Source organism: Engraulis encrasicolus, chromosome 4, assembly GCF_034702125.1.
Source record: "Engraulis encrasicolus isolate BLACKSEA-1 chromosome 4, IST_EnEncr_1.0, whole genome shotgun sequence".
Taxonomy (NCBI): Eukaryota; Metazoa; Chordata; class Actinopteri; order Clupeiformes; family Engraulidae; genus Engraulis; species Engraulis encrasicolus.
In genome coordinates, this window is record NC_085860.1 from 836,179 (window position 1) to 861,095 (window position 24,917).

Below are 24,917 nucleotides of genomic sequence, written 5' to 3' on the forward strand. Positions count from 1 at the left end.
TCCCGCAGTCTTTCCATCCCTCTTTTTTAAGTTATTGCACCCCAGGCTAAGGCTACTGTTTGCTATTTCCATCGATTAAAGTGTATATCTCAGGTTAATTTTTATTCAAAATAATGGACTTCCTTTGATAGTTCTACCACTTGAACAATTATCCATCATTTTTTTCATGCAACAGGACATCAGAACATGAAATATAATGAGGAAAAGTGTGTATTTTCAGTAACATGTTCAAAGAATTCTAATCCATTGTGTGACGTCAGGCGAGGCCATTCAGTAGCCCGCAGTAGCGGTAGCCCTGCATTCTGTACGGTGTGTGATTTAATTATGCCGTACGGGTATGAAATAAATATCATTGGCAATATTATATCATGACCGCTACAGGGTGCCATGTGACCGTGAGGCAGTAAAAACCAGTGTTCGAACTATACCAAAAAAAAAAAAAGCCCAAAAAAAGGGGGGGGGGGGGGGGGGGGAATTGCGGCTTGCCTCAAAGTGCGAGTCTCGAAAGCTTGAATTTGGAGAAGTAGGCCAACCATGTGAATTCAAATTCCAAGTAGGCCTACATTACAAATTACCAGACATTGTTAGTATCAACCTTTAGTAGGTCTATCACGCCATTTCAGCATCATGTCCAAGTGGGAAAGAATGTAAACAGCGACAAATAATAAATAAATAAAACCGTTTGGGTGAATCATTCGCTCCAAGCTTTTTAACGGCAAGGTGCAAAGCAGTCGGCTGCATTGTAAGAGTGCCAGAGATTACCAAATTCAAACGACTGCAAAGCAATCTGTCTGGGCACAGCGGAAAGCACCTGTGCGGTCCACACGGCCGTCAGCAGAAAACGAATGAACCTCCCTTGCAATACGTCCGAGAACATCAGTACACCATATGTCAAATGGCGCATTTGTCTACTTGTTTCGAGCACCACGTGTCATTGTCATTGCCGCGAGTTTCTGAACCACATAGTTGAGCTGCACAACGTGACACTATCATACACAACATGATGAAGCGTGCCCCTCACGTTTGACATCCTCAGGCCGAAGTCTCATAAGGGGGTAAAGACCGTGAACATAGTGACACACACTTCACAGTGGTGTTGGTGAAAACGAAACGAAGTTGCCTCCCACGGCCCAAACGCAAAATAATGCCGAAAATTGAATGCCCCCTCAGTTGTCCTGGCTTGGGCAACTGGCGCGTTATCACTGCTTCTTATTCAATGCAGCAGCACTTTCATTGTACTCGCGCTGCACTTGTCTCACAATGCAATCAGCTGCGTGCTCCGGGCCAAATAGTCAACTCTCCCACCTTGTGGACACAGAAGGGAACAATTTGAAGAACGCGTTTCAGACGGACGGACAGACATAGCCTACCCTCTTATAGAGATGCTGGGACGCATCTAAAAACATGGATCCAACGCGCGTAGTAGGAAAATAGAGACTGAAAAGATACAACCAAAAGGCTCTACTCGAAGGCTCCAGCCGCTGTTGAAAGATTGTTTGCCTGTCTCCCTGGCCATCTGAATGAGATGCTTTTATCAAACGTCATACCAAATCTACATTGGCCTATAGGCTAGTTTTGGTATTTATGTTTGATCTGGCGACTATTGTTGTTTTTACTGTCTTGCTTGAATCGCTCTGTTTGGATTACTTGAAGACTTTCCATGGATTATCCTGCATCGTCTCAGTGCCGTGAGTAACCTGGAACATAAGTAGGCTAGGCTATATCATCAGAGGTGAGCTTAGTCACTTTTGGCCGCGAGAGACTCGGAAAGCGCTACATTTGCGCCACACAACGTGGATTATTGAAACTGAAGACTTGATTTCTTCTATGGATACTTTCGTTTGGTAGGCCTATAATTACGGACAGTGCAGTTTTTTTGTGACACTCAGACTTTTTTTTTCAAGGAATATAGGTTAACCGAAATAGTCCCGCCGCCGCGTGGGTTACCTATGCTATTGATTTGTGATACGCATGTGGGTGACCTTTATTGAAGTTGCATGTAATTCTATAGAACAGTCAAAGGAAATTGAAAATGTGATTTTTACAACAGCGACATGACTCGGGTGGTATAGGCCTACTTTAGCCTACTGTTTTGCACCTTGGAAAAGTTTGACGCGATTTCAGCACCATGGACAGTCCCTCCCCAGTCGGGCGAATAGCACCACATTTTAGGCTGCGCAGATCATTTCCCGTTTGTGCTGTTTGTAATTTAGGTAGCCTATTGCATTTAGCTGACACGATATTGGCAGTTCATTAAACATGATTAAAAGCAAGCCCAAAAATATGAAGGGATTAGTAAAAAAGAAGCCCATGTCGCATAGTCTAGCCTATAGGTCCAAGCAGAATTTGCAACCCTGCATGAATAGCATTTCTACTAAAACTAGTTGGCCAAAAGTTACTAAATCATTTGGAAGTTGTTACAGTGCCCTGCATGAGAAAAGCCGCACGATTACAGTTGCGATTTCTATTATAGGCCTGCAGGCCACGGCCGTTATATCATTAGTGATCGTCACCTCGCCTATGTAAAATTCCAGGCAAATAAAATTAGAACGTTCACCCATGGCCTCGCCTGACGTAGTCGCCAGGTTACGGTTAAACCCACATTTGCCACAACAAACAACAAAAATCGTTGTTTAACATCGTTTTTTAAGGGACTTATATATGTGGATCATTTATTGAATACTGTGTGTACACATTGATCCAAAGTAGTGGTTAACCTGCGATATACACTTTAAGCAATTTTCCTGTGGAATAACCCACCCCCCAAACATCTCCTTAGCAGCAGCCAACAGCATGTCTGCTACAGGCTTCTTGGACTCTCCTGAAACACCATAAGGGCAACAACATTGGCCATATCTCACCAAACAAGTGGCATGGTTCTGATTGTGAATGTTCCCAGCATGGAGAGCTCAAACTAAAGGCAAAACGTCACTGTGAAGTGAAGTATCGAAGTGAAGCCCTCTGATATACCTAGATCAAAAAAGCTAAAGGGCAGCCAAAAATGAAAAAAAAATGACCAGAGGTCCCACTGTAAACATATATAAGATGGGCTAACAAGAAGCCAGACAAAAAGCAGACCCTTTTGTGGTTCAGTTGTTTTCATCTCTGGCTGTTGCCTCCATGCCCTCCATGGCATTTTGACATGGTTGACACCAAACACTTGGGATTCCCCTGCGGATGCAGGAGTAGGGCGGGCATAGGGCACACAGGCGCAAGGGCCTCAGACATTCCTGTGTGCACCACCGTTATGACGCGCTGAAATCCCCAACAGTTACAGGGCCTTTCTGGGCCCCTCCCTGCACTACTCCATCAGAGGCCGCGGCTGTACAGAGCTTGGATTGGCACGTTGCCACAGACACCCGAGCAGCAAGCACCCCCCATACCCCTGTTTCTTGGTCTTGCGGTCTGATTTAGAAACAGGCCCGCCACCCATAACTACAGCAAACGAGCACGTCAGTGCTATTGAATTTCTAGTGCGTGGTTGTGGATGCATGAGCGAATGTGTATGTTAGGGTTTGGTATGTTCCCCTCCTCCAATGCATGCTGGAAAGAGTGTCTGGCTGTACTTGTGTGTGTGTGTGTGTGTGTGTGTGTGTGTGTGTGTGTGTGTGTGTGTGTACACACACAAGTTTGTATTTGCACGGATTTGTATGCCCCTTCCCTGCATGCTGGACAGCAAGTGTATGCACATGTCTCTTTGTTTGTAAAAGATTTCCTGACCCTCCCTCCCTCCACCTCCCCCAGCGGCCCTCATATATATCCAGTTGTTCTGCAGCTGAACCCAGATGTCATGAGGCGGAAAGCTGTAAGGCTGCCGAATAAGCAATCTTCTGCATCTTGCTCCTCTTCCAGTTCTTCTGCTCTGTTCCAACAATATATTTTCCTCCACTGCAATTGATGTCCATGTCTTTCTTCTCTTCTCCTCATGGACAAATGCTCCTGAGTGTTTCACGTGTGCTTGCTCAGCGCGGCTTCACAAAGTCATGGCTGTTCCTGACACCCTGATGTCATCATCAGACGCCAGCTGCTGCGCTGGGGAATTGTGGGTAATGTATTCTTCTTTGTGCGTACAGCGGAGACGGAGCGGGAGGGCACAGACCACCTGGACCTGGCTGGGATGCCCCAGCGCTCGGCAGACGGCGACAGCACAAACACACTGTCCACTACGCCAGACGGCAAGAAGAAGTCAAAGGGAATCAAGGCTTTGTTTGGAAAGTGAGTGTGAAAATCCATGGCCTTTGTCACACCCAAAACCTAAACCTCATTGATTTGTACAGAAATGCAAAAAATACTTCTGCTTGAGTTTTCAAAATATCATAAGCGTCATAAACCACGAACCTAGCCAACTCTTGAGCTTTCTGATCAGGTTAAATGATAGAAGAAAAGAGCGCAAAAGAATTCACAAGTCAAAAACTTCAGTTTCACCCCTCTATTTTCTTTTTTCTTCTATGCAGGCTGCGAAGGAGCCAGTCGACCTCCTTCAACCTGGACGACAACCTGCCTGAAGGGGAGTTCAAGAGGGGAGGCGTGCGGGCCACAGCGGGACCCCGGCTGGGATGGTCACGGGACCTCCAAACCACCAAGGGGTGAGGAGGAGGAGGAGGACAAGGACTATGGAGCCATAGTACAAAACAACGCTTAGACATACAGACTAGCAAAACGATACATAGTTAAAGACAAGCCCAGATAACATATAGTAGCCTAAACGTTTGCCTGTGTGCCTGTGCCTGTGCCTGTGTGTGCGTGTGCGTGTGCATGTGCGTGTGTCCTACAGTGAGCTGGACACACCGTTTGCGCGCTGGAGTCGAGAGCAGGTGTGTGAGTGGCTGCAGGAGCAGGGTCTGGGGCTGTACGTGAGCCTGGCACGCCAATGGATATCCTCAGGACAGACACTACTGCAGGCCTCACAGCACGATCTAGAGAAGGTACGACCACACACACACACAATACCCACACACACACACACACACACACACACACACACACACACACACACACACACACACACACACACACACACACACACACACACACACACACACACACACAAGAAGCAATACTTAAGTAGCAGTACGCAGTAGTAAGGCATCATACCCATACAGACATGTTAAGATTTTCCTATAGAACATAGACATAGAAACACACACACAGAACTATGGTAACATTCTAAGACAGGGAGAGAATAATACTCATACACGCACACATAGTATGTTAAGATACACATGGACAGAAAAAAGCTGAAGTTACACAATCCCCAACAAACCCACATCCACAATGTTCAGATGTCCTTGTAGATGGGAAACGCATTGAAGCAAGATGAAATGTCATGTTCATTCTCATCTCACTGAAGGGTGACATTGCAAATATCATGGCCAGCCCTTGGCATACAGTACACCACACAACTCAACAGGAATAGAACCTATATCTGAAGCGCTGTTTCTCCATAACACTCAATTAATTCTCTTTCCCCCATCCCCCCTCTCTCTCTCTCTCTCTCTCTCTCTCTCTCTCTCTCTCTCTCTCTCTCTCTCTCTCTCTCTCTCTCTCTCTCTCTCTCTCTCTCTCTCTCTCTCCACTACAGGAGCTGGGTATAAAGCATCCTCTGCATAGGAAGAAGCTGCAGCTGGCCCTCCAGGCCCTGGGCTCAGAAGAGGAGGACAACAAGGGGAAGCTGGACTACCACTGGGTTACTAGTAAGGGCACACACACACACACACACACACACACACACACACACACACACACACACACACACACACACACACACACACACACACACACAGCAAGATGAAGCTGGACTACCACTAGATTACTAGTAAGGTCCATCACACACACGCACTATGCACTTTACCTATCACTCTCTTGCCACTTTTATGCATCTCTATAGTGCATTGTTATGGCTGCATAAATCATTATGAACAATAACAATTCTCTCTTCTCTTGCGTGCTATTGCTCTTCCTCTCTTCCTTTCTATCCACCTCCTCTCGCTCGCTCTCTCCTCCCCCTGTTCTTGTTGTGTCCAGGGTGGCTGGATGACATTGGGCTGCCCCAGTACAAGAGCCAGTTTGATGAGGCCAGAGTGGACGGCCGAATGCTACACTACATGACTGTGGTGAGTGTCTGGGTGACCCAGTTACAGCGACAAACACTATTTATACATTTGAAAAGTTCCCGTAATTCTTCATTCCAGTGTTATTTTCTATTTCCATTCGTATGATTGCGTTGTACATATGGTTGCGGTGAATGGTTACTCTAACACCTGGATTCTGTCTGTTTATGGGTTGCTGTCTCAATTGACAATTTTCCTCATAATATGATATTGTTAAGTGTAGGTTAAGGTGTGGGGCAAAAATTAAGCTGCAGTGGTCCTAAGATCAGAGGGTTGCAGGTTCAAACCCCACTCTTACCTTCATCCATGGCTGATGTGCCCTTGAGCAATGTACCTAGCCCCACATTGCTGCAGGGCCTGTAACCAATACCCTGTACATAAATAAGTGTAAGTGTTAAGTAATCATTTTGATTTATGTTCACCTGATCTAAGGTTTTTCTGTGTCCCCTGTAGGATGACCTGCTGTCTTTGAAGGTGGGCAGTGTGCTGCATCACCTGAGCATCAAGAGGGCCATCCAGGTGCTGCGCCTCAACAGCTATGAGCCCAACTGCCTGAGAAGAAGACCCTCAGATGAGGTGAGAGAGCGATGGAGGGCATCTAACCAATGCACCGGTTTCCCTGCTGTATACAACAGATTAGTATAGAATAGTATAGTGTTTCTCAACGGGGGCGCTACAGCCCCCCAGGGGGCATTAAGGAGCCCTTGGGGGGCGTTGAGAAGGATACAACTGAGTGGGGATGGGCTTAGTTCCCATTGGGGGACATTAGTCCGTTTTATTTTGCAGTACTAAGGGGGGCATTGGCAGGCTTATTATGAGGTCAAGGGGGTGTTGAGAAGAAAATGTTGAGAACCACTGGTATAGAATGTCCACTGTCATCATACATAGTATAATCAGATTTCCAAAAGGGGTGTATAGGGGGCGCAAATTATGTATTGGGCAGTCTGACTGTTTGTAAGCCTGTGGTATTTCTAAGTTCTGATTGAACTGACGGTGAAGGATTTCAAGAACTTTCTGAAATCTTGCACCAGCTCTTTGGGGGATTTTGTGCAGCATGTTCGCCCTCTACTTGTATTAGGACCATAGATTGTTATACGTTCTAATGATTAGGATTCTTGTATGATCTGATGGTGGGAGAGAGGGAAGGCTGTAATGGTGGAACAGTTGAACATGTTAAGTGGTCCTTGTGTCTCGCAGAGCAACATCAGCCCTGCGGAGATCTCCCAGTGGACCAACCACCGGGTGATGGAGTGGCTGCGGTCAGTGGACCTGGCGGAGTACGCGCCCAACCTCAGGGGCAGCGGCGTGCACGGGGGGCTAATGGTGAGGACATGGGGATGGGGATCGCCGGGGATGGGGATGGGTGGACGTTTGTGTTGGAACTGTTAGTAATCGGCTAATCAGCATGGAAATGAGTATCTTTACCATCCATTACCAAATAGCTGATTAAATCCACCAACCGTCTGCAATGGTGTTTAGAATTGCAATTAGATAATACACTTTTCTTGTTCCCAATGGGAAATTTGTTCTCACCACCATCACAGACTTGTCACAGCCAACATAAAGCATACATAACAGACATCAAACCCCATTGAACATTGACATTTTCAGACAAGACTCCAGGCACAACATTGATAATATTCACACACACACAAATAAAAGGAGATGCAGCTAATATTATAATGTTTTATTATCATGTATTATGTTTTATTATTATGTATTATTATGTCTTGTATCACAATAGTGTAATACAGTTGGTATTACACTAGAGGGAAGCATTGCCCACTGTGAGTGAAAAAAGAACTCCCTTTCTTTATCAGAAGCCTATATTACCCATGTCTTTTCCTGTTTAATGACACTTAGTCTGTAGCACATCCACACACATTTGCTTTCCTGTAGTCCACCTTGTACAGTACAGTTTGTTGAAATACCAGGTCCTGTAACCATATGTCAGTCTGGAGACCAATTCTAGCGCAGTTAGTATTAAGTGTACAAGTTGACCTCTGTATGTATGCATATATATGCGTGTGATCACATTAAAGAGCAGTAACTGTCACCGTGCGTGCATGCGTGTGATGACATTGAAGAGTAATAACAAGGGTTGTAATGATATTGTATCGAACCGAGAAATCGTGATACACAGTCACGATACTGTATCGTGATACAAGGAGGCAGTATCGTGATATGCCCTTTGAGCGTTTTGATACCCATCAGCCCAGAAAACAGTGATAGTGCTTCCAAGCATCATCATTTTTCTAGAAACTTTTAAAAAGTTATTAGTTGCCTCTTGTAGCCTATTCTACCTATAAACTAGCATAGTTTTTATTCATAACGTTTATAATGTTGGCAAATGTGAATTCGTGGGGTGCATTGAACATTAGGTCATGAATCGTGATACAAACCGAATCGTGAGTTGAGTGAATCGTTACAGCCCAATAATAACTGTCTGTGTATATCGCAGGTCCTGGAGCCGCGCTTCAACGTGGAGACCATGGCCCTGCTGCTGAACATCCCCCCCAACAAGACGCTGCTGCGGAGGCACCTGGCCACACACTTTACCCTGCTGGTGGGCACCGAGGCCCAGCAGTCCAAGCAGGAGTGCGTGGAGCACCCCGACTACACACTGCTCACGGCCACCGCCAAGGTCAAGGTAGGTCACTCACAACTATCCTCAATGATGAGCCTTACTCTACGACAAGACAATCCCTCCCCCTCCCCAGCCCCACCGCCAAGGTAGGTCACAACACAAGTATAACCCTTATCTATAGGTCACAGTATGTCACAACTACCCTGAACTACAACTACTAAACTACTTTTATCTAGAGACTACACCCTTCAACTATCCAACTATATCCATAATATACACTTCCCACCACCAAGGTCAACGTAGGTTATCCTCAATTATAACCCTTATCTAAGCTGCACCTTTCTCATCCAACTATACCCATAATACACATTTCCCACCGCCACTGCCAATGTCAAGGTATAGTGGGTCACATCACAACTACCCTCAACTATAACCGCTATCTAGACTACACCCTCCTAATGCCAGCAGTCATACCCTAATACTGCAAATGCATGCAAGCGGCCAAGGCAGTGGAGACGGAGATGTTCCATTATTTTCCGTTGGAAAGCGGTAGGGAAGCTGTAGGTAGTAACGTAGAGAATCGAGGCTACCAAAAGGGGTGGAAAAGACTAACTTTGCTAAATAATATGTAATGAGGAGCGGTGGTAGTGAAGCAGTTCCCAATAGCATCGCTTGAATAGATGTAACGTTGGAGGATGGCAAGTAGTAACAAACATTTAACCATTAATGTACATTAAAATGTTAAGCAGTCACATTGGTTTCTAGTATAATTCAACACTGCTAGCAAAAGAGGTGTTGGCGATGAGAATTTGTTGGTCTTGTAAGCTTGATGTCTCCAACAGGCGTTCGGAACACGACCATGCAAAGTGGTTCTAGTATGTTGAGGGAATAGCTTACCGCTTCCATGTATTTTCACTGTAAACGCCAACCATGAATATGCTATAACAATGCAGAGATTCCGTGTCACCCTAATACTTACTACTGTGCTCTCCTCATATCCAAGTAAAACTGGGACGTTCCTGACTACCTTGAACCATAACCACCATCCTATACCCTACAACCAGGTGCAGTCGAGACAAAATGTTGTCTATCGTAACGTCGGACAAGAATTCTAACCATCATGCAACACTTCCAGTCCAGAATGCATTGCTGAGTGTCTGCACATGTAGACGTTGCACAAAGTCAAATTAGCCTACTGTCTTGTCATAACCGCCAACTTTGAGTCCTGCCGCTCACTACTCTAAACCCAAACCATTAGCTTGGTACTTCTCACAAATACTGCCAAGGTGTAGCTACAAAGCTGACAGCTACCCAAAACCTTCACCCCCTAACTTGATTGCGCTTGTTTGTCTCTCATCTTCAGCCCAGGAAGCTTGGCTTTGGCACGCTGCGTAAGAAGAAGCAGGAGGAGCGTGAGGAGTATGTGTGCCCCATGGACGTGGAGATGCCCAAGGGCCGTAGCTTCCAGAAGGGCTACCGGGGGATGGAGCTGCAGATATACGAGGACGACCTGGACCGCCTAGAACAGGTGACAACAGGGGCATAGACACACAGGAAGGACACAATTAAAGTCCGCTACACCAGGCCAAACATCTTCTATTAGAGTAAGATAACCCAAACTCCGCCCACCCAATGCAAAGGAGTGTGCTCAAGTTCGGTCTCCTAAGGGGGCGTTCTCTCCTTCTTGTCTTTCTGTGGCATTTGGCGATGGCTTGCATGAGATGTGTGCTACCGCCATCTTAAGTGCCAAGGGAACTCTATTCATTCTCAACCTAAAGCCTCCAAAGGTCTGCTAACCAAAGGTCTACTAAAGGGGCGTTGATGTGACATCACTTGGATCCAGGAAATGCACGGGCTTGGAAGTGTCTTACTCTAATAGAAGATGTTTGACCAGGCTCCCGTTTCTATGATGTCATGCTGCCCAAAGCGTCATATTAAAAAAGAGAAATGGGAGGCTGATGTCCATTTTTTTTGTCCCGATTATTGAGACAAATGTGTGTGTTCTTTTTAGTCTGGACTAGGCAGGAAGAGCCTGTTGTCAAAGTCGGTTTTATTGTCAAAAACCCACCTGTACCTACCCTACACCATCTCTCTCTTGCACTCATCGCCTGTCTGCTCTTCACTCTCTTGTCTAGTAAATACCCAAATATCAATTAGGAATATTTAAAATATGTGTAGCTCATATTACACAGCATTTGGATTCCCAGTGGTCAGTCCACTTTACTACTTTACTGCAGCTATTCTTGTAAATAGTTTGTATTACAGTTGCACTAGTTGAGTACTTTCAGATGAGCTAACTCAAGCATGACCCAACCCACGTCATAGGGCCGATGGTGGCTCAGATGGTAGAGGAGCCGTTCGGCAACCAGAAGGTTGCAGGTTGGAGCCCCGCTCCGTCTGACCCAATCGATGTGTCCTTGAGCAAGATACTTAAAGGTGCACTGTGTAAGATGGTGGCCAGAGTAGGTATTGCAACTATGCTGTTCAGTGAAATTGTGCTAATGCCAAATTTGATCTTTTCATGAATATTTACTAATTAATGAACTAATATTTAGTGTGACCAAAGTAAAGTAAGTATTTCAGCTGAACATGCCTGTTTCTGGAAATTCAAAATGGTGGAAAACAAGTGCAATTTTCCTAGTCAAAATGAATACTTAAAATTTGGTGGTGGTGGTAAATATTCATGAAAAAGGCAGCATTTGTGAAAGGGCAGCATGAATTCTGGAAATAAACTACTAAAAATATTACACAGTGCACCTTTATCCCCAAGTTGCTCCTGGTGGCAGGATGGTACCCTGCGTGTCAGCCACTGCCACCGATATGTGAATGGGTGAATGTAAGGCATACAATGTAAAAGTGCCTTGAGTGCTCGAAGGAGTGGAAAAGCGCTATATAAATGCAGTCCATTTAGGTGTCTGACAAGACAAACTGGCATCTTCTAATACTGTACAGTAGATGGTGTCAGTGACCTAGTAAATGCTCATTTTTCTGTCTTCCATTACTGTTAAGATTTGTTCCCATTTGAAAAAAAGTAATATTTTTCTTACTGTCTTCCTGTGTGTTTTAGATGGAGGACTCTGAAGGCACAGTCAGGCAAATAGGAGCTTTCTCCGAGGGAATCAATAACCTGACGGTAAGAGCATAGCACCAAGTATTACTGAATGCCTGAAAATGTTGAGCAAAGATGAATTAAGCAACGATATAATGGTAACAAATGCTCATTCTTGCATAGTGCATAATGGTAATGGGGCTTTTGAATTATATCTGAGTTGATTATATCTGACAGTGAAAATACAAGTTAACGGTCATAGCTGTGACTCTAGTTGTTGGTGTGCTGTGTATTTTGTTTATATGTGTTTGCTGAATGTTTTTTTCTCTGAGTTATTGTACACAATGTTTCGAAACGTTGTGTTAATAAATCGGTGAGCAGCAACCGTGTGCATATTTTGCTTCTTTTCTTCTTTTTGACCAGGCACCTGTTTGATTTAATGTTTGTGCATTCTAAACACCAGCTCTACATGTATTTGCAGAGCATGTTGAAAGACGATGAGTTTTTCAAAGAGATCTCGAGCTCCCCCAACCCCAGCGTGACTGACGACGACTCAAATGTGTGAGGAGAGCCGGGGCCGGGGTAGGGAAGGGGTGATCACCCGGGCACCCACACCTCTTAATGATGCTGCTGTGATGACCGTGCCAAACCTGTGCCAACATGGACCCTCACCTCTCCCTCAAATCGAGCCTAGTACCAACCCCCCTCTCCCTTCAAGCCAGTGCCAGTCTGCATTGCACCCTCCCCCTTCCTCCCTCTCAGCATCCTCTACAAAGCTCAATAACTTGCTGTGTGATCAGCACCACCTCGCCTCTGTGTCACACTAAGGCCATGATGTCAGCATTCATATCATGTAGCACAGCATCACTCCTTGTTCTCAGTGTTTCCATGCCAACTAAGAGTCGCCCATTTTAACTAAAATGCATTTCAGATGTCTGTGTATTTAACCGTACCGGTCCAACAACCTCTGATTCCATTTAATGTGTTAAAAAAATGTGAGTCTTCTCCTTGCATTTCACCTACCTACGTACCAGCTGGTTCCTGGAAATATTTTTTATTATGGCATTTTTTTACTATTAAAAATTCTACATCTATAGCCCCATTTTTATAACCCCAATAGCACAATGACACTTTTTGTCTGTCTGATCTGAATATTGGTGGAGTATCAAAACTGATTTTATAGAAAAGGGTCAGATTTTTTTTAAAGAATTAAGAACCGTTTTTATGGTTATTGTGCTACTGAAATTTGCATCTTTTGTGAGTCTAATGCCAAAACGTCATGTGTGTCTGCCTTATTTGGGAAATGCTGCTTTGGAAGCTCGACATAATGCATACCTCTGCATGCATTCTCACCAAACATACCCAACATGTTACCCATCATGGCGAAGCCCACTGCCTGGTTGCAAAGTGTCATTGCATGTTATTCCTCATGTCCCGTTCTGCCAAGATATCGCGCATGTCCTAAGAGAGAGACATAATCAATTCTATATCAGTAATAACAAAGATGTGTTATTGAATCATGTTGACTGTTACTATGTAAAAACTATACAGAGAGGCTGTGTTTGTAGGGCTTAATGTCCTAACCACATAAAGAAGAAAAGAAACGTGTACTGTGTCCACTTTTATCTGTTTCTATCAGGTCAATAAAAATATTGAAGCAAAGGAAAAAAGATTTTTGTGTGTTGTATCTTTACAAAATGGTTCTAGTAGTCAGGGTCACTTAGATCAGTTCAGCCATATAAGCACATAGCCTTCTCCTGTGCAAATATGCTTTTTGTTTTATTACCGTTAATCCTTTCAGCTTTTAGGTGTTTTTCCCCCTCCCTGACACGCGTGTCAGTTCAGTGTCCATTTCTTGTTTTACTGCTTCATGTATTTCTTTTCGGAAGGGGTGAGTGAACTTTGGAAGTTTGGCCTACTACTACTATTGTTGGTGGTTGTGGTACTTGTAGTAGGCCTAGGCTATCTTCAGGCCTATTATTACAGGACTTACAATTTGTTCAAGTACACAACAATTGGACATTTCCCTTCCCAATCCACTAACATACAGTAACGAGTAGAGGTCCTACAGGTCCTGTCCATATAATTATCATGAAAAAGTTGATTTGTGTCCATAATTCCATCAATAATGTTTAACTTTCATGGCTTGTAGATGCATCGCCCACATTTTGAACTATTCCAATCATTATTTTTTATTTTATTTAAAAATTTTTTTTTTTAACATATTTTGGCCTTCCAGCTCCAAAAAATACATGAATTGAGGAATTCACAATATTAATTGTAATAAAATCACAATTTTCTTCAGAAAAAAGAAAGCAATTCGGGTCACATCAATTCATTTGAAATGTACTTTCTACATAACCTGTCAATGTTCAATACCCCATTAATCCGGCTTGGAAATACAGGGTAGGTCTATATTGAAGAGTGAAGGTGTGGGTCACCAAATCACGGACAAAAACAGCTGACAGCAAAGCATCAAGGATATCTGGACCTCCATAACGCCCATGCAATGTCTCTGTCATTGACTTCAATGTTACACGCATCATGGCAGTGATTAAGATTAAGACAGTCCTAGCTAAGTATTGAACTTATTATCGGGTTACTTTTCAGGACAGTATGTTGCGTTAAAATTGACAGAGCCTACATGTGGGAGTTGCCTGAATTTCAGTAAGAAACATTTCAACCATTAGGGGCTGGACTTTCCTCTCCAGAATCAGCATTGCTTGCAGAATCAGCAGTGTTTGATTACTAGTCTGCAGACTGCAACCATGGTGTGCGGGTGAGTGTTTAAAACGTTTAGTTGATTGCATATGTATGTTTTATCGTTTCCAATTAGGCCTATTCGAACACTTACTTCGGACAGCCTACATGTACCGTAGGGAATCAGCATACCTGATGATAGCCAAACCTAAATGCTTATGATATACTGCAGCATATCCTAAAGGTTGATGCAATATGCTGTTTTCAATTGCCAACGAGGAGTTTGGTCGAAGGAAAGAAAATGCCCGACGTTTGATTGTGTTCTCTCTCTCTCTTAGAACGAGGTTTGGGACTTTGGTGATTCTTTTGACAGTTGCCCAGTCTCTGACAAATGCAGCAAGGTTGGTGGTGATTTGTTTTGTTTTTTTGCAGGCTCGTTTTGAGTTAACAGATTGCTATAATAAAATGGAAACCATGTAGGCCTACACAGTAAATGTTGCGGTGTTAATTCAACACTTAGAGAGTTAATTTAAGTCCAAATGATGTCAAATCAACTCTGAGTGTTAAATGAGCACTGCAGAATTTACTGTGTACGGTTAGTCTGTCATTGTGTGTGTAAATATTGATGACAGGTATTTAGTCCTGCAACTGCAATCTCATGCAGCTATCTCAAACCACACTAGGCCTACTAGGAAAGTGCTTCTTGATTTGGTCAGAGCTCACTTGAAAATTATGCCTGTCTCAATGTGGTGACCCTGGGGGTAAAATGAAGGATACTTTTGAACTTTGTAGACAAACTGTAGACCAGGAACTGTCAACCATTCTGGAGGAGCTGTGGAAGTTGGATAAGAACCGCTTCACAGCAGGAACTGATTACACCATCTCTCTACAGGTATTGTGTGTACACAATTCAACCCAAGTCAAACACACTTTCTAGTTGATCCTACTCTGTGTTGAATTGATTCTGTGGCAATGTACGGTGTAGTTTAAACTTTTGATGCCTTCAAAGGATAGTAGGCCTATTGGCCAGTTACTATGTAAATATATCGACACGACATCCACTCAATATTTCTTTATGTCTTTATACTGCTAATAGGGGAAAGCAGGCTATGTCACCCAAGGAAGCACCTATGCAAGAGACTATGCCTCCAAGCCTCTATTCTCCTATGTGGACGAGGTCAAGCTCGAGAACATCACCACTTATTCCAGTGGGTATAAAATAATATTTAGATGGTGCTACTGCCTGCCACACTGTCTAAAATAATGCATTATTGCATCCAAAGAGAGAATCCTGTTCAGACTTGTTCATGTTTATGTAACTTAACTGTGTGTTAAACATTCCACTGTGTAGGGAACTCTGGGGCTCCACCCTGATACACTGCATATGAGGACACACACACACACACACACACACACACACACACACACACACACACACACACACACACACACACACACACACACACACACACACACACACACACACACACACACACACACACACACACACACGAGAGAGAGAGATAGGTTGGGACAGGCCTCTTTTGGAGAGCACACTCAGAGCAGGCATCAGCACGTAGTTGTGTAACAGCCCTATAATTACATTCTGGCTAACAAAGCAGAGCCTGCATGGGTCGGGTCCAATAAAAAAAGGTTGAGAAATAGTTCCCATTAATTATACAACTAAAGTCATTCCACTTTCGTGGGGGGAGGTGGACATTTCTATGGGGTGTTATTTTAATATATGTATACAGTCCCAGGAAAAAGTTTGTACACCCTTTGAAATTTCTTACATTTCTGTCAAAATTGATCATAAAACATGGTCTGATCTTCCCGGAAATCTCAAGAAGGAACAATCAGAGTCTGCTTTAATTAATTCCACCCAAACATTTACATGTTATCATATTTTTATTGGTCATAAGGCCATAACATTCACAGGAGAGCAGGGCATAAGTAAGTACACCCTTGCATTAAGTAGGTTTTAACCCTCAGTTAGTTGCAATATCATCAACCAGACTTGTCCTGTAGTTGCAGATCAGATTAACAAAACAATCTGTTTGTATCTTCTCTCCCTCTTTAGAGAAGTGCCTCTCGTCAGCAAGGTTTGTGGGATGTCTAGAGTGCATTTCTTTCTTGACTTCATGCCATATAATCTCAATTACTTTTTTGTCAGGGTTTGACTGGGCTATTTCAGAATGTGTATTTCATTATTATGAAGCCATTCTAAAGTCAATTTGCCTCTAAAGTATGGGTTGTTGTCACATTTCAGGACCCATACTCTTGTGTGCTTCAACTGTGTGACAGACTTCCTCACGTTTTTTTTCTGTAAAATATCACAATAAACTTGAGTTCATTGTTCCACTGATAATAGCAAACTGTCAAGGGCCTAAGGCAGCAAGGTAGCCGCATATAATGATGCTCCCGCCACCATACTCAGAAGAGGAGATGTAACCAAGAATAGCTAAAAATGGGATTCATTCTGCCAATCTAAAATTAATGGGGTTTCTGTCCAAAAAAATATTGCTGCACTTTTGAGGTTCGCGAAAAAGCATTTATATGCTTCATAGAATTACTGCAAAATATTCTGTAGACCAACGTTGACACCAAAGTTGAATTGTTCAGGGGAACACACAATGTCATGTTTGGAGGAGAACTGGAGAACCACACCTTCACCAAAACATAATTTCCACCTTTGATTATGGTGGCGGGAGCATCATTATATGCGGCTACCTTGCTGCCTCAGGCCCTTTTCAGTTTGCTAATATCAGTGGAACAATTAACTCAGAAGTTTTTCAAGATATTTTACAGAAAAAAAGTGAGGTAGTCTGTCAAACAGTTGAAGCACACAAGAGGATGGGTGCTGAAATGTGACAACAACCCATACTTTAGAAGCAAATTGACTTTAGAATGGCTTCATAATAATGAAATACACATTCTGGAATAACCCAGTCAAAGCCCTAACAAAAAAACAATTGAGATTATAAGGCATGAAGTCAAGAAAGCTATGCACTCCAGACATCCCACAAACCTTGCTGATGAGAGGCAGTTTTCTAAAGAAGAGGGAGACCAGATACATCCAGATTGTTTTGTTAATCTGATCTGCAACTACAGGAAACATCTGGTTGAGGTTATTGCGATTAACTTAGGGTTAAAACCTATTGAATGCAAGGGTGTACTTACTTATGCCTTGCTGTCCTGTGAATGTTTGCATCTTATGGCCAATGAAAATATGAAAACTTGTAAATATTTGGGTTGAATTAGTTAAAGCAGACTCTGGTTGTTCCTTCTTGTGATTTCCGGGAAGATCAGACCATGTTTTATGACCAATTTTGACCGAAAGGTAAGAAATTTCAAAGGATGTACAAACTTTTTCCTGGGACTGTATATACGTATATACTGTAGCATTTCCACGATGTATGTCAAGCAGGAGAAAAGGTCTTTCACAAGCACCTTGTTGGACCAGAGCCAGATCAAACATTACCCGGCAGGCCTACATGTGAAAAAGTTGTCCAAAATGCTAATTAGCTAGTTTTAAACATGACTGTACACATAGGTCTTGCTTTACCCTCGCACCAATTTTCAACGCTTGCCTATGGCCAGGCTCACATGTACTTTGTATTCATATCTGTTCTATATTACTTAAACTCTTAACTGTACAAGAGATTATATTATATTCATATTATTTATTTCCTGACTTGATTGGCATTGTTGTCACGTTCAGCCTTTATGAAGCTGCTGGACAACTATGAGCTGGCCACGGGCACTGCAGAGAGCGTCACAGCAGAGGAGGTCAAGGAAAACAACGCCTTCCTGGACGCCATCCTGGAGACGGAGGTCATGAAGGTCAGACCAGATAGGCAACTACAAGCTCAGAACAAACACCTTAAATCAGAGATGTCAGATGTCAATAAAAAACCCTGCCACAAATTTGATCCAACCTACTTTAAACTAGAGGCACTCTGAGAGTGCAGACCTCCGCCAAGGAAGCTGTTTCATAGAATATTTGACTATGTTGCATCATATTTTTATTTTAAGCCTTTTTGTGGAGTTCGAAACTGGAATGTCAAAAATCACCCTATCCTGCAATTCAATTTGCAGTCACTAGGGGAGTCTAGATTTGTAGGCTTGCAATGGTGAAGAATCTTTTAAAAAGTCCTGGTTCTGTTTTTAGTTATCATTTCCAACAACTCCACAAAGTTTCAGCCTAATCCGTATGAGTTTTTGACTTATCCTGCAGACAAACAGTACCTATAAGATTTGACCTGAATTTTCTACATTCTACTCTACGCAGTGTTTGAGCCTCTGAAACTGATTCTTGTCATCTCTACATCTAATGCACAGATATGCAGATCTATGAATACAATGTACATCCTTGATTGGGGTAACCTGAATGAATGAGTAAACAGATAATGAAATGTCTTCCATGTTCCTGAAAGAAATCCAGTTGTTCTCAACATAACTCCTGCTGGTGCCATTCTGGAGACAGCGGTCATGAGGTTCAGACCAGAGAATGAATGAATGAATCTGCTCACTTTCAGTATATAGTGCAAGGAAGAGCGTAACATTTCGGGCCACCACGTCCCTTTCCTCAAAGCTGTGGTGGCCCCAAACATCAAGAAAATAAAGATGGATTGAAAAGGGAGCACATCGGTGTGCCGCTCTTCCTTGCCCTATATGAACGCTTGGACCCTGCACTCAGCTAAAATGGAATTGGAAGTGCGTGAGATCTGACTTGGGATTCGTGCACACTTTCAGTATAGTCATGATGACAGACAGAGAATGGCAGTATAGCTGATCAACAGCTATACAAAACATTTGTGAAGTGTGCAAAAGCCCCCCACAGAAGGCAAAAAAGATTATTATGGAATATATTATGTTATAGAATAAGATATGCTAGAGATTTTATCATCAGCTCCAGACACAACAACAATTGTCCTGGTTGTCTCATGAACAGGTCTGTGTTACTTCTTCCTCTGTGAGACAGCCATCAATTCAGAGAAAAAATATGTAATGTGCCTTTTACCTTGCATTTCGAAATCTTCTTTTTTGGAAGGCACTATGTGAACCTTATTTTTCTTGGATGCCACTCACCAATAGGATGGAGTGAAAACATGTTGGAAAGCATGCACAGGCACATCTGTTTTATTGTTTGTTTTAACAGCCACTCCTCTAGTTTCAACACACACTGTTCCTTACTTTTGCCAGGCAGTGTTGTGTATCAGAAGATTAAGGAGCATTTCTGACTGTATAAATGCTGTTTCATACACTGGTTTTAAGCTTTAATCTCAGTTAAACATTGTTAATGGCTTGTACCGAATAAGTCTTGAAGTCATACTGTATGTACGGTAGAAACTGTAATGAATTCAGTCGGGCTGATACATGTCATTCTACTTTGAACACTATTGAAATTTACTGAAATAGGGAAGCACACAAAACTATGCAGGTGAAACAGGGGCAGAAGTGAAACTCATGAAAATGGCCCCAAATAGCTCATCGGTCTGTTTTGATCAACATTTAGAATGGTATTTGTGGCATAGGTTTCACTGAACTGACACGCAACTGTGTGCCCCGGCTTTCTGTTCCCCAGAAAGCACACACGTACCTGGTGGGCAAAGGCCAAGCTCGGGTTGACAAGAAGCAGTTCAAGACGGACCTGTACGAAATCTGGTTCCGGGTCTATCACAGAGACCGCAATGGCGGGTGGGTTGAAACCTTATTGTGCTCCGATTTGCTATGATATGCTATATGCTCTGTTATATAGATATTATCAGGTTGTTTGTCATCAAAACTACAGACTCTGAACTAATTCTCTGTCTTTGTGAGCAGTGCTGACTCCAGTGGATTTGAACATGTGTTTGTGGGAGAGACCAAGTTTGGTAGAGAGATCATGGGCCTCCACAACTGGGTGCAGTTCTACTTGCAGGAGAAGGCCAAGCAGCTGGACTACAAAGGCTACAAAGCCTCACGCAATGATTTGGTAACGGCACCATACTCTTATCATAGACATTCTCACAGATTTCTAGCCACAGCTAATGCAACTGAAGTATAACAAACCAAGTCAATGATATGTAAACCAAAGGCATGATGAATAAAACATCATTCATTTTTACTGTAATTAAGAATACTGTGTACATTAACTGTATGTATTGGACAACTTGTTTGTGTAGGCTTTCTGTAGAGCCTACATACTGTAATTGATCATACTGGACCACTGAAATGCTGCACTAGATCCTATTCTGCTTTGCATTACATCATGCTCATTGTTCATGTATTCAGCAATTTAGCTTTCCACCAGACATACTCAACATAATCAATTTTTAATTTCAGTAAGCCAAGTATTGCATATTGTACAGAACAAAAGGGAAGGTTTGGAGGGCTGCAGCGTTAGTCTTGAATTGATTGGTAGGTTGAAGGTGTTGATGAAGTATCCAAGCCACTCAAGTCAAGTCAAGTCAAGTCAAGTTTATTGTCAATTTCTTTACATGCACTGGTCATACAAAGAATTTGAAATTGCGTTTCTTGCTCTCCCATGCAGACATAGACTAATCTAGGTAAGGACATAGACAGTATAGACATAGACAGTACTCATACATGGACATAGACAGTATGGACGTAGACATTGCTCATACAGACATTTAAAGTGCAAGACTGGACAACAGAAGACTTGTAGAGAACATACATTAAGAGGAGGTATTTTGTTGTTCTTTTTTCTAAAAGTCCTTTATAGCGTTCTGACATAGTAATAGTAGCATTTGAAGAAATAAATAATTAAAAAAAAGGTTTTTATTAAATACACCAGCAGCAGTATGTGTGTGTGTGTTTGTATGTGTTTTGTGTGCGTGTGTGCGTGTGTGTGTGTGTGTGTGTGTGTGTGTGTGTGTGTGTGTGTGTGTTTAGTGCAGGTAGAAAGTGCGGTGTGCGTCTGTGTGTGTGTACCTGTGTATGTGTGTGTGTGTGTGTGTGTGTGTGTGTGTGTGTATGTGTGTGAGTATGAGTTGTGTGTCAGTGTGTGTATGTTTGGGTTTAGTGCAGAAAGTGCAGTGTGCTTGTGTGTGTGTGTGTGTGTGTGTGTGTGTGTGTGTGTGTGTGTGTGTGTGTGTGTGTGTGTGTGTGTGTGTGTGTGTGTGTGCATGTGTATGTTTTGAGTTAGTGCAGGTTGAAAGTTCAGTCACAGATGTAGTAGTGCAGGTGGAATGTTCAGTCGCAGATATGGTGGTGGGGATGAGGGGGGGGAGCGTTGTCAGTGGCCTGGCTGGCTAGAGGCTGACAGTGAAGGGAGAGTGGGTTGAGTGTTCAGTATCTTGATTGCTTGATGCATCGTGCTGCTTGCAAGCCTGGTGGTACGGGAACGGAGGCGCCTGTACCTCTTTCCAGAGGGCAGGAGGCTGAACAGTTTGTGTGCAGGGTGGCTTGTGTCTTTGATGATCATCAGTGCTTTTCGGGTGAGGCGTGCGGTGTAAATGTCCTGCAGGGAGGGGAGTGGTACTCCAATGATCTTCTTCGCTGTGTTCACAACACGCTGGAGTGTCTTCCTGTTTTTCTCCGTGCAGCTTCCTCCCCACACTGTGATGCAGCTGGACACGACGCTCTCTATGGTTCCTCTGTAGAATGTTGTCATGATGGAGGGTGTAGCACTTGCCTTCTTTAGTTTGCGCAAGAAGTAGAGACGCTGATGGGCCTTCTTCGCCAGTGATGTAGTGTTGGTGGTCCAAGAGAGGTCGTCGCTGATGTGCACTCCAAGGAACTTGGTGCTGCTCACTCTCTCCACAGCATCACCGTCGATGGTCAGTGGTGGCAGTTGTTTTTGGACCCTCTGAAAGTTGACAACAATCTCCTTGGTCTTGTTGACATTCAGCAGGAGGTTGTTGTCTTTGCACCATCTGGCCAGCAGGTCTACTTCTTCTCTGTAGTGGGTCTCATCGCCCTTAGTGATGAGGCCCACCAGTGTTGTATCATCCGCAAACTTCACTAGATGGTTAGTGCTGTGGGTCGTTGTGCAGTCATGTGTCAGCAGCGTGAACAGCAGGGGGCTGAGAACACAACCTTGCGGAGCCCCCGTGCTCAGGGTCAGGGTGCTTGAGGTGTTATTCCCTACCCGTACTGCTTGTGGTCTCTGCATCAGGAAGTCCAGCAGCCAGTTGCAGAGGGAGGTGCTGAAACCTAGTTTGTCCAGTTTTCTGATGAGTTGTTGTGGTATTATGGTATTGAATGCTGAGCTGAAGTCAATGAACAGCATTCTCACATATGAGTCTTTATTGTCCAAGTGGGTGAGGGCTGGATGGAGGGCAGAGCAGATTGCATCCTCCGTGGATCGCTTGGCTCGGTATGCGAACTGGTAGGGGTCCAGGGTGGGGGGTAGGGTGGCTTTGATGTGTGACAGGACTAGCCGTTCGAAGCACTTCATGATTATGGGCGTCAGTGCTACAGGACGGTAGTCATTGAAGCATGATGGTGATGATTTCTTCGGCACGGGTATGATGGTAGCAGCTTTGAAAAGTGATGGGATGACTGCTTGCTCCAGAGAGATGTTAAAGATGTCTGTGAAGACATCCTTCAGCTCTTCTGCACAATCCTTCAACACTCGGCCAGGTATGTTGTCTGGGCCAGCTGCTTTGCGTGGGTTGATGGTGGCCAGTGTCCTCTTCACACTGGCAGAGGACAGGTACAGGGGTTGATCATGGGGGGGAGGGGGAGTTTTCTGTGGATGAGTGTCATTTTGTGCTTCAAAACGGGCAAAGAAACTGTTCAGGTCGTTTAGCAGAGAGGTGTTGTTGTCACAGCTTCGTGGTGCGGGCTTATAGTCCGTGATGGCCTGTATGCCCTGCCACAGGCTCTGTGCATCTCTGCTGTCTTTGAAGTGTGTTGTTATTTTGTCCGAGTATTCCTTTTTTGCTTTCCTGATGCCCTGGGACAGGTTTGCTCTTGCTGCTTTTAGGCCAGCTACGTCTCCTGCTCTGAAGGCTTTGTCTCTGGCCCTCAGCAGTCTGTGAACGTCTCCTGTGAACCATGGCTTCTGGTTGGCTCTGGTGGTGATGCGTTTTATTTCTGTAACATCATCAATGCATTTTGTGATGTAGGAGGTCACAGTGTCTGTGTACTCCTCAATGTCAATGTGGTTGCTGTGGGTGGCAGCTGTTTTGAACATGTCCCAATCTGTGGTTTCAAAGCAGTCTTGTAGTCGTGACTTGTACTCTTCCAAAAGGTTAAAGTTATAGCATTAATTAATGGCTAGATCATCGTAGAAACGCCAACACGTTTCAGCCAAGGTATAGCCATTATCAGGGCAGAGTCAATTGAGGAGGCATATTCTATATTGTACTGTATATTTCTGATTAACCCTTTGTGTTGACCCCTCTACCCCGCCGGCAGCCTGACGCAGACGACCACGTGGTGAACACCCAGTTCAGCTGGCACGGGCTGATCAAGCCGGTGGGCAGCGCCTTCGTCGGGGTCAGCCCCGAGTTTGAGGTGGCCATCTTCACCATCCTGTTCCTCACGTCCACGCAGAAGTCCACCCATGCCGTGGTGAACCTGGACGAGTACCAGCTGGAGCTGGTGGTGTACCGGCACGGGCGCTCTATCGGCACCGCCTACCCCAAGCTGCTGAGCAGCAACAAGAGGCACGTGTAGACCAGACTCGACCAGACTAGACTAGACTAGAGGCGGGCCCTGGATCTTCTAGTAGCACATACCGGGATCTTAGAGCCCTTACCCAAACCAGCTGTGGGCTGTGGTCTATTTGTACTGAGGTTCCATGTAAATGCTCTCTTTACCATGTTTTTTTTCTTAAAGGTTGGTAGGCCTACATTTAAAAAGATGTTTTAAATGAGTACCTGTCCTATTAAAGTCTCTCGTAAGCTTGGAATGATTGGTTCAATAGGTCAATCACTTACTGTATCTCAGCTTGCTGCGGTCTGTTGATTTTCACCACCAGCACGCACTGATAATCTTTTGCTCTGAAATTGATTTGCTCTGAAATTGATGAAAAATGGCATATTCTTTGGATGGTCAGAAGAAAATAATGACTTCTATTTTCTGCTTGAAACATTGTAAGACAGCATCCTGCATTTGTGTGGTATTTCATTAAATAAAGTCTTTTCCAATAACTTCCTGTATTCCTTGGCACACACATTACACAAATGTCATAAATTGTAACAGATCATGATGAAGGTTTTCAGTGAGTAGCCTAGGCCTACTGACTGAAAAGAAATGCTTTCACTACCCTACACATAGCTAATGCATTACGATGCCCATAGCTACAAAGCATTACAATGCTCACTCGCTTGTTTTAAGGTGAACCGTGTAAGATGGTGGCGCAGGGTGGCAAGTGGCCAGAGTAGCAACTATGCAGATCCTAGAAACTGTGCTTCCTACAGCTAAATTCGATATTTTCCTGAATATTTTCTGAATAATAAAGCAATATTTACTAGTATGACCAAAGCACAGTAATTTTTGCAGCTAAAAATGTACT

At 43.8% G+C, this 24,917-nt stretch overlaps 2 protein-coding genes across 10 annotated transcripts in view; both read left to right on the plus strand.

The window, feature by feature from the left end:
* The window catches only part of ppfibp1b (PPFIA binding protein 1b), a 56,184-nt gene extending 42,774 nt beyond the window's left edge, over positions 1–13,410 (plus strand). For all 9 annotated transcript variants that reach the window (XM_063196422.1, XM_063196427.1, XM_063196426.1 and 6 more), the window contains 11 exons: positions 4,074–4,215; positions 4,455–4,586; positions 4,775–4,925; positions 5,582–5,693; positions 6,025–6,113; positions 6,564–6,686; positions 7,308–7,433; positions 8,572–8,760; positions 10,061–10,225; positions 11,765–11,830; positions 12,228–13,410. In XM_063196422.1, the coding sequence (XP_063052492.1) occupies positions 4,074–4,215; positions 4,455–4,586; positions 4,775–4,925; positions 5,582–5,693; positions 6,025–6,113; positions 6,564–6,686; positions 7,308–7,433; positions 8,572–8,760; positions 10,061–10,225; positions 11,765–11,830; positions 12,228–12,311 (1,379 nt within the window). In that variant the 3' untranslated portion in view covers positions 12,312–13,410. The remainder of the gene's footprint in view (positions 1–4,073; positions 4,216–4,454; positions 4,587–4,774; positions 4,926–5,581; positions 5,694–6,024; positions 6,114–6,563; positions 6,687–7,307; positions 7,434–8,571; positions 8,761–10,060; positions 10,226–11,764; positions 11,831–12,227) is intronic.
* A 1,015-nt stretch (positions 13,411–14,425) lies between these two features.
* Positions 14,426–24,552, plus strand: endouc (endonuclease, polyU-specific C). The gene is made up of 8 exons (XM_063196434.1): positions 14,426–14,525; positions 14,785–14,847; positions 15,239–15,338; positions 15,543–15,654; positions 18,168–18,289; positions 20,034–20,146; positions 20,273–20,423; positions 23,816–24,552. The coding sequence occupies exons 1-8, from the start codon at positions 14,515–14,517 to the stop codon at positions 24,074–24,076; spliced, it is 933 nt and encodes a 310-aa protein (XP_063052504.1). The 5' UTR covers positions 14,426–14,514; the 3' UTR covers positions 24,077–24,552.
* The last annotated feature ends 365 nt before the right edge of the window (positions 24,553–24,917 follow it).

Bases quoted from the DNA above. Each gene is read 5' to 3' on its own strand.
- endouc (XM_063196434.1), top strand. The intron at 15,339-15,542 runs GTATTGTGTGTA...TACTGCTAATAG, and splicing joins ATTACACCATCTCTCTACAG to GGGAAAGCAGGCTATGTCAC. The intron at 20,147-20,272 runs GTGGGTTGAAAC...CTTTGTGAGCAG, and splicing joins CACAGAGACCGCAATGGCGG to TGCTGACTCCAGTGGATTTG.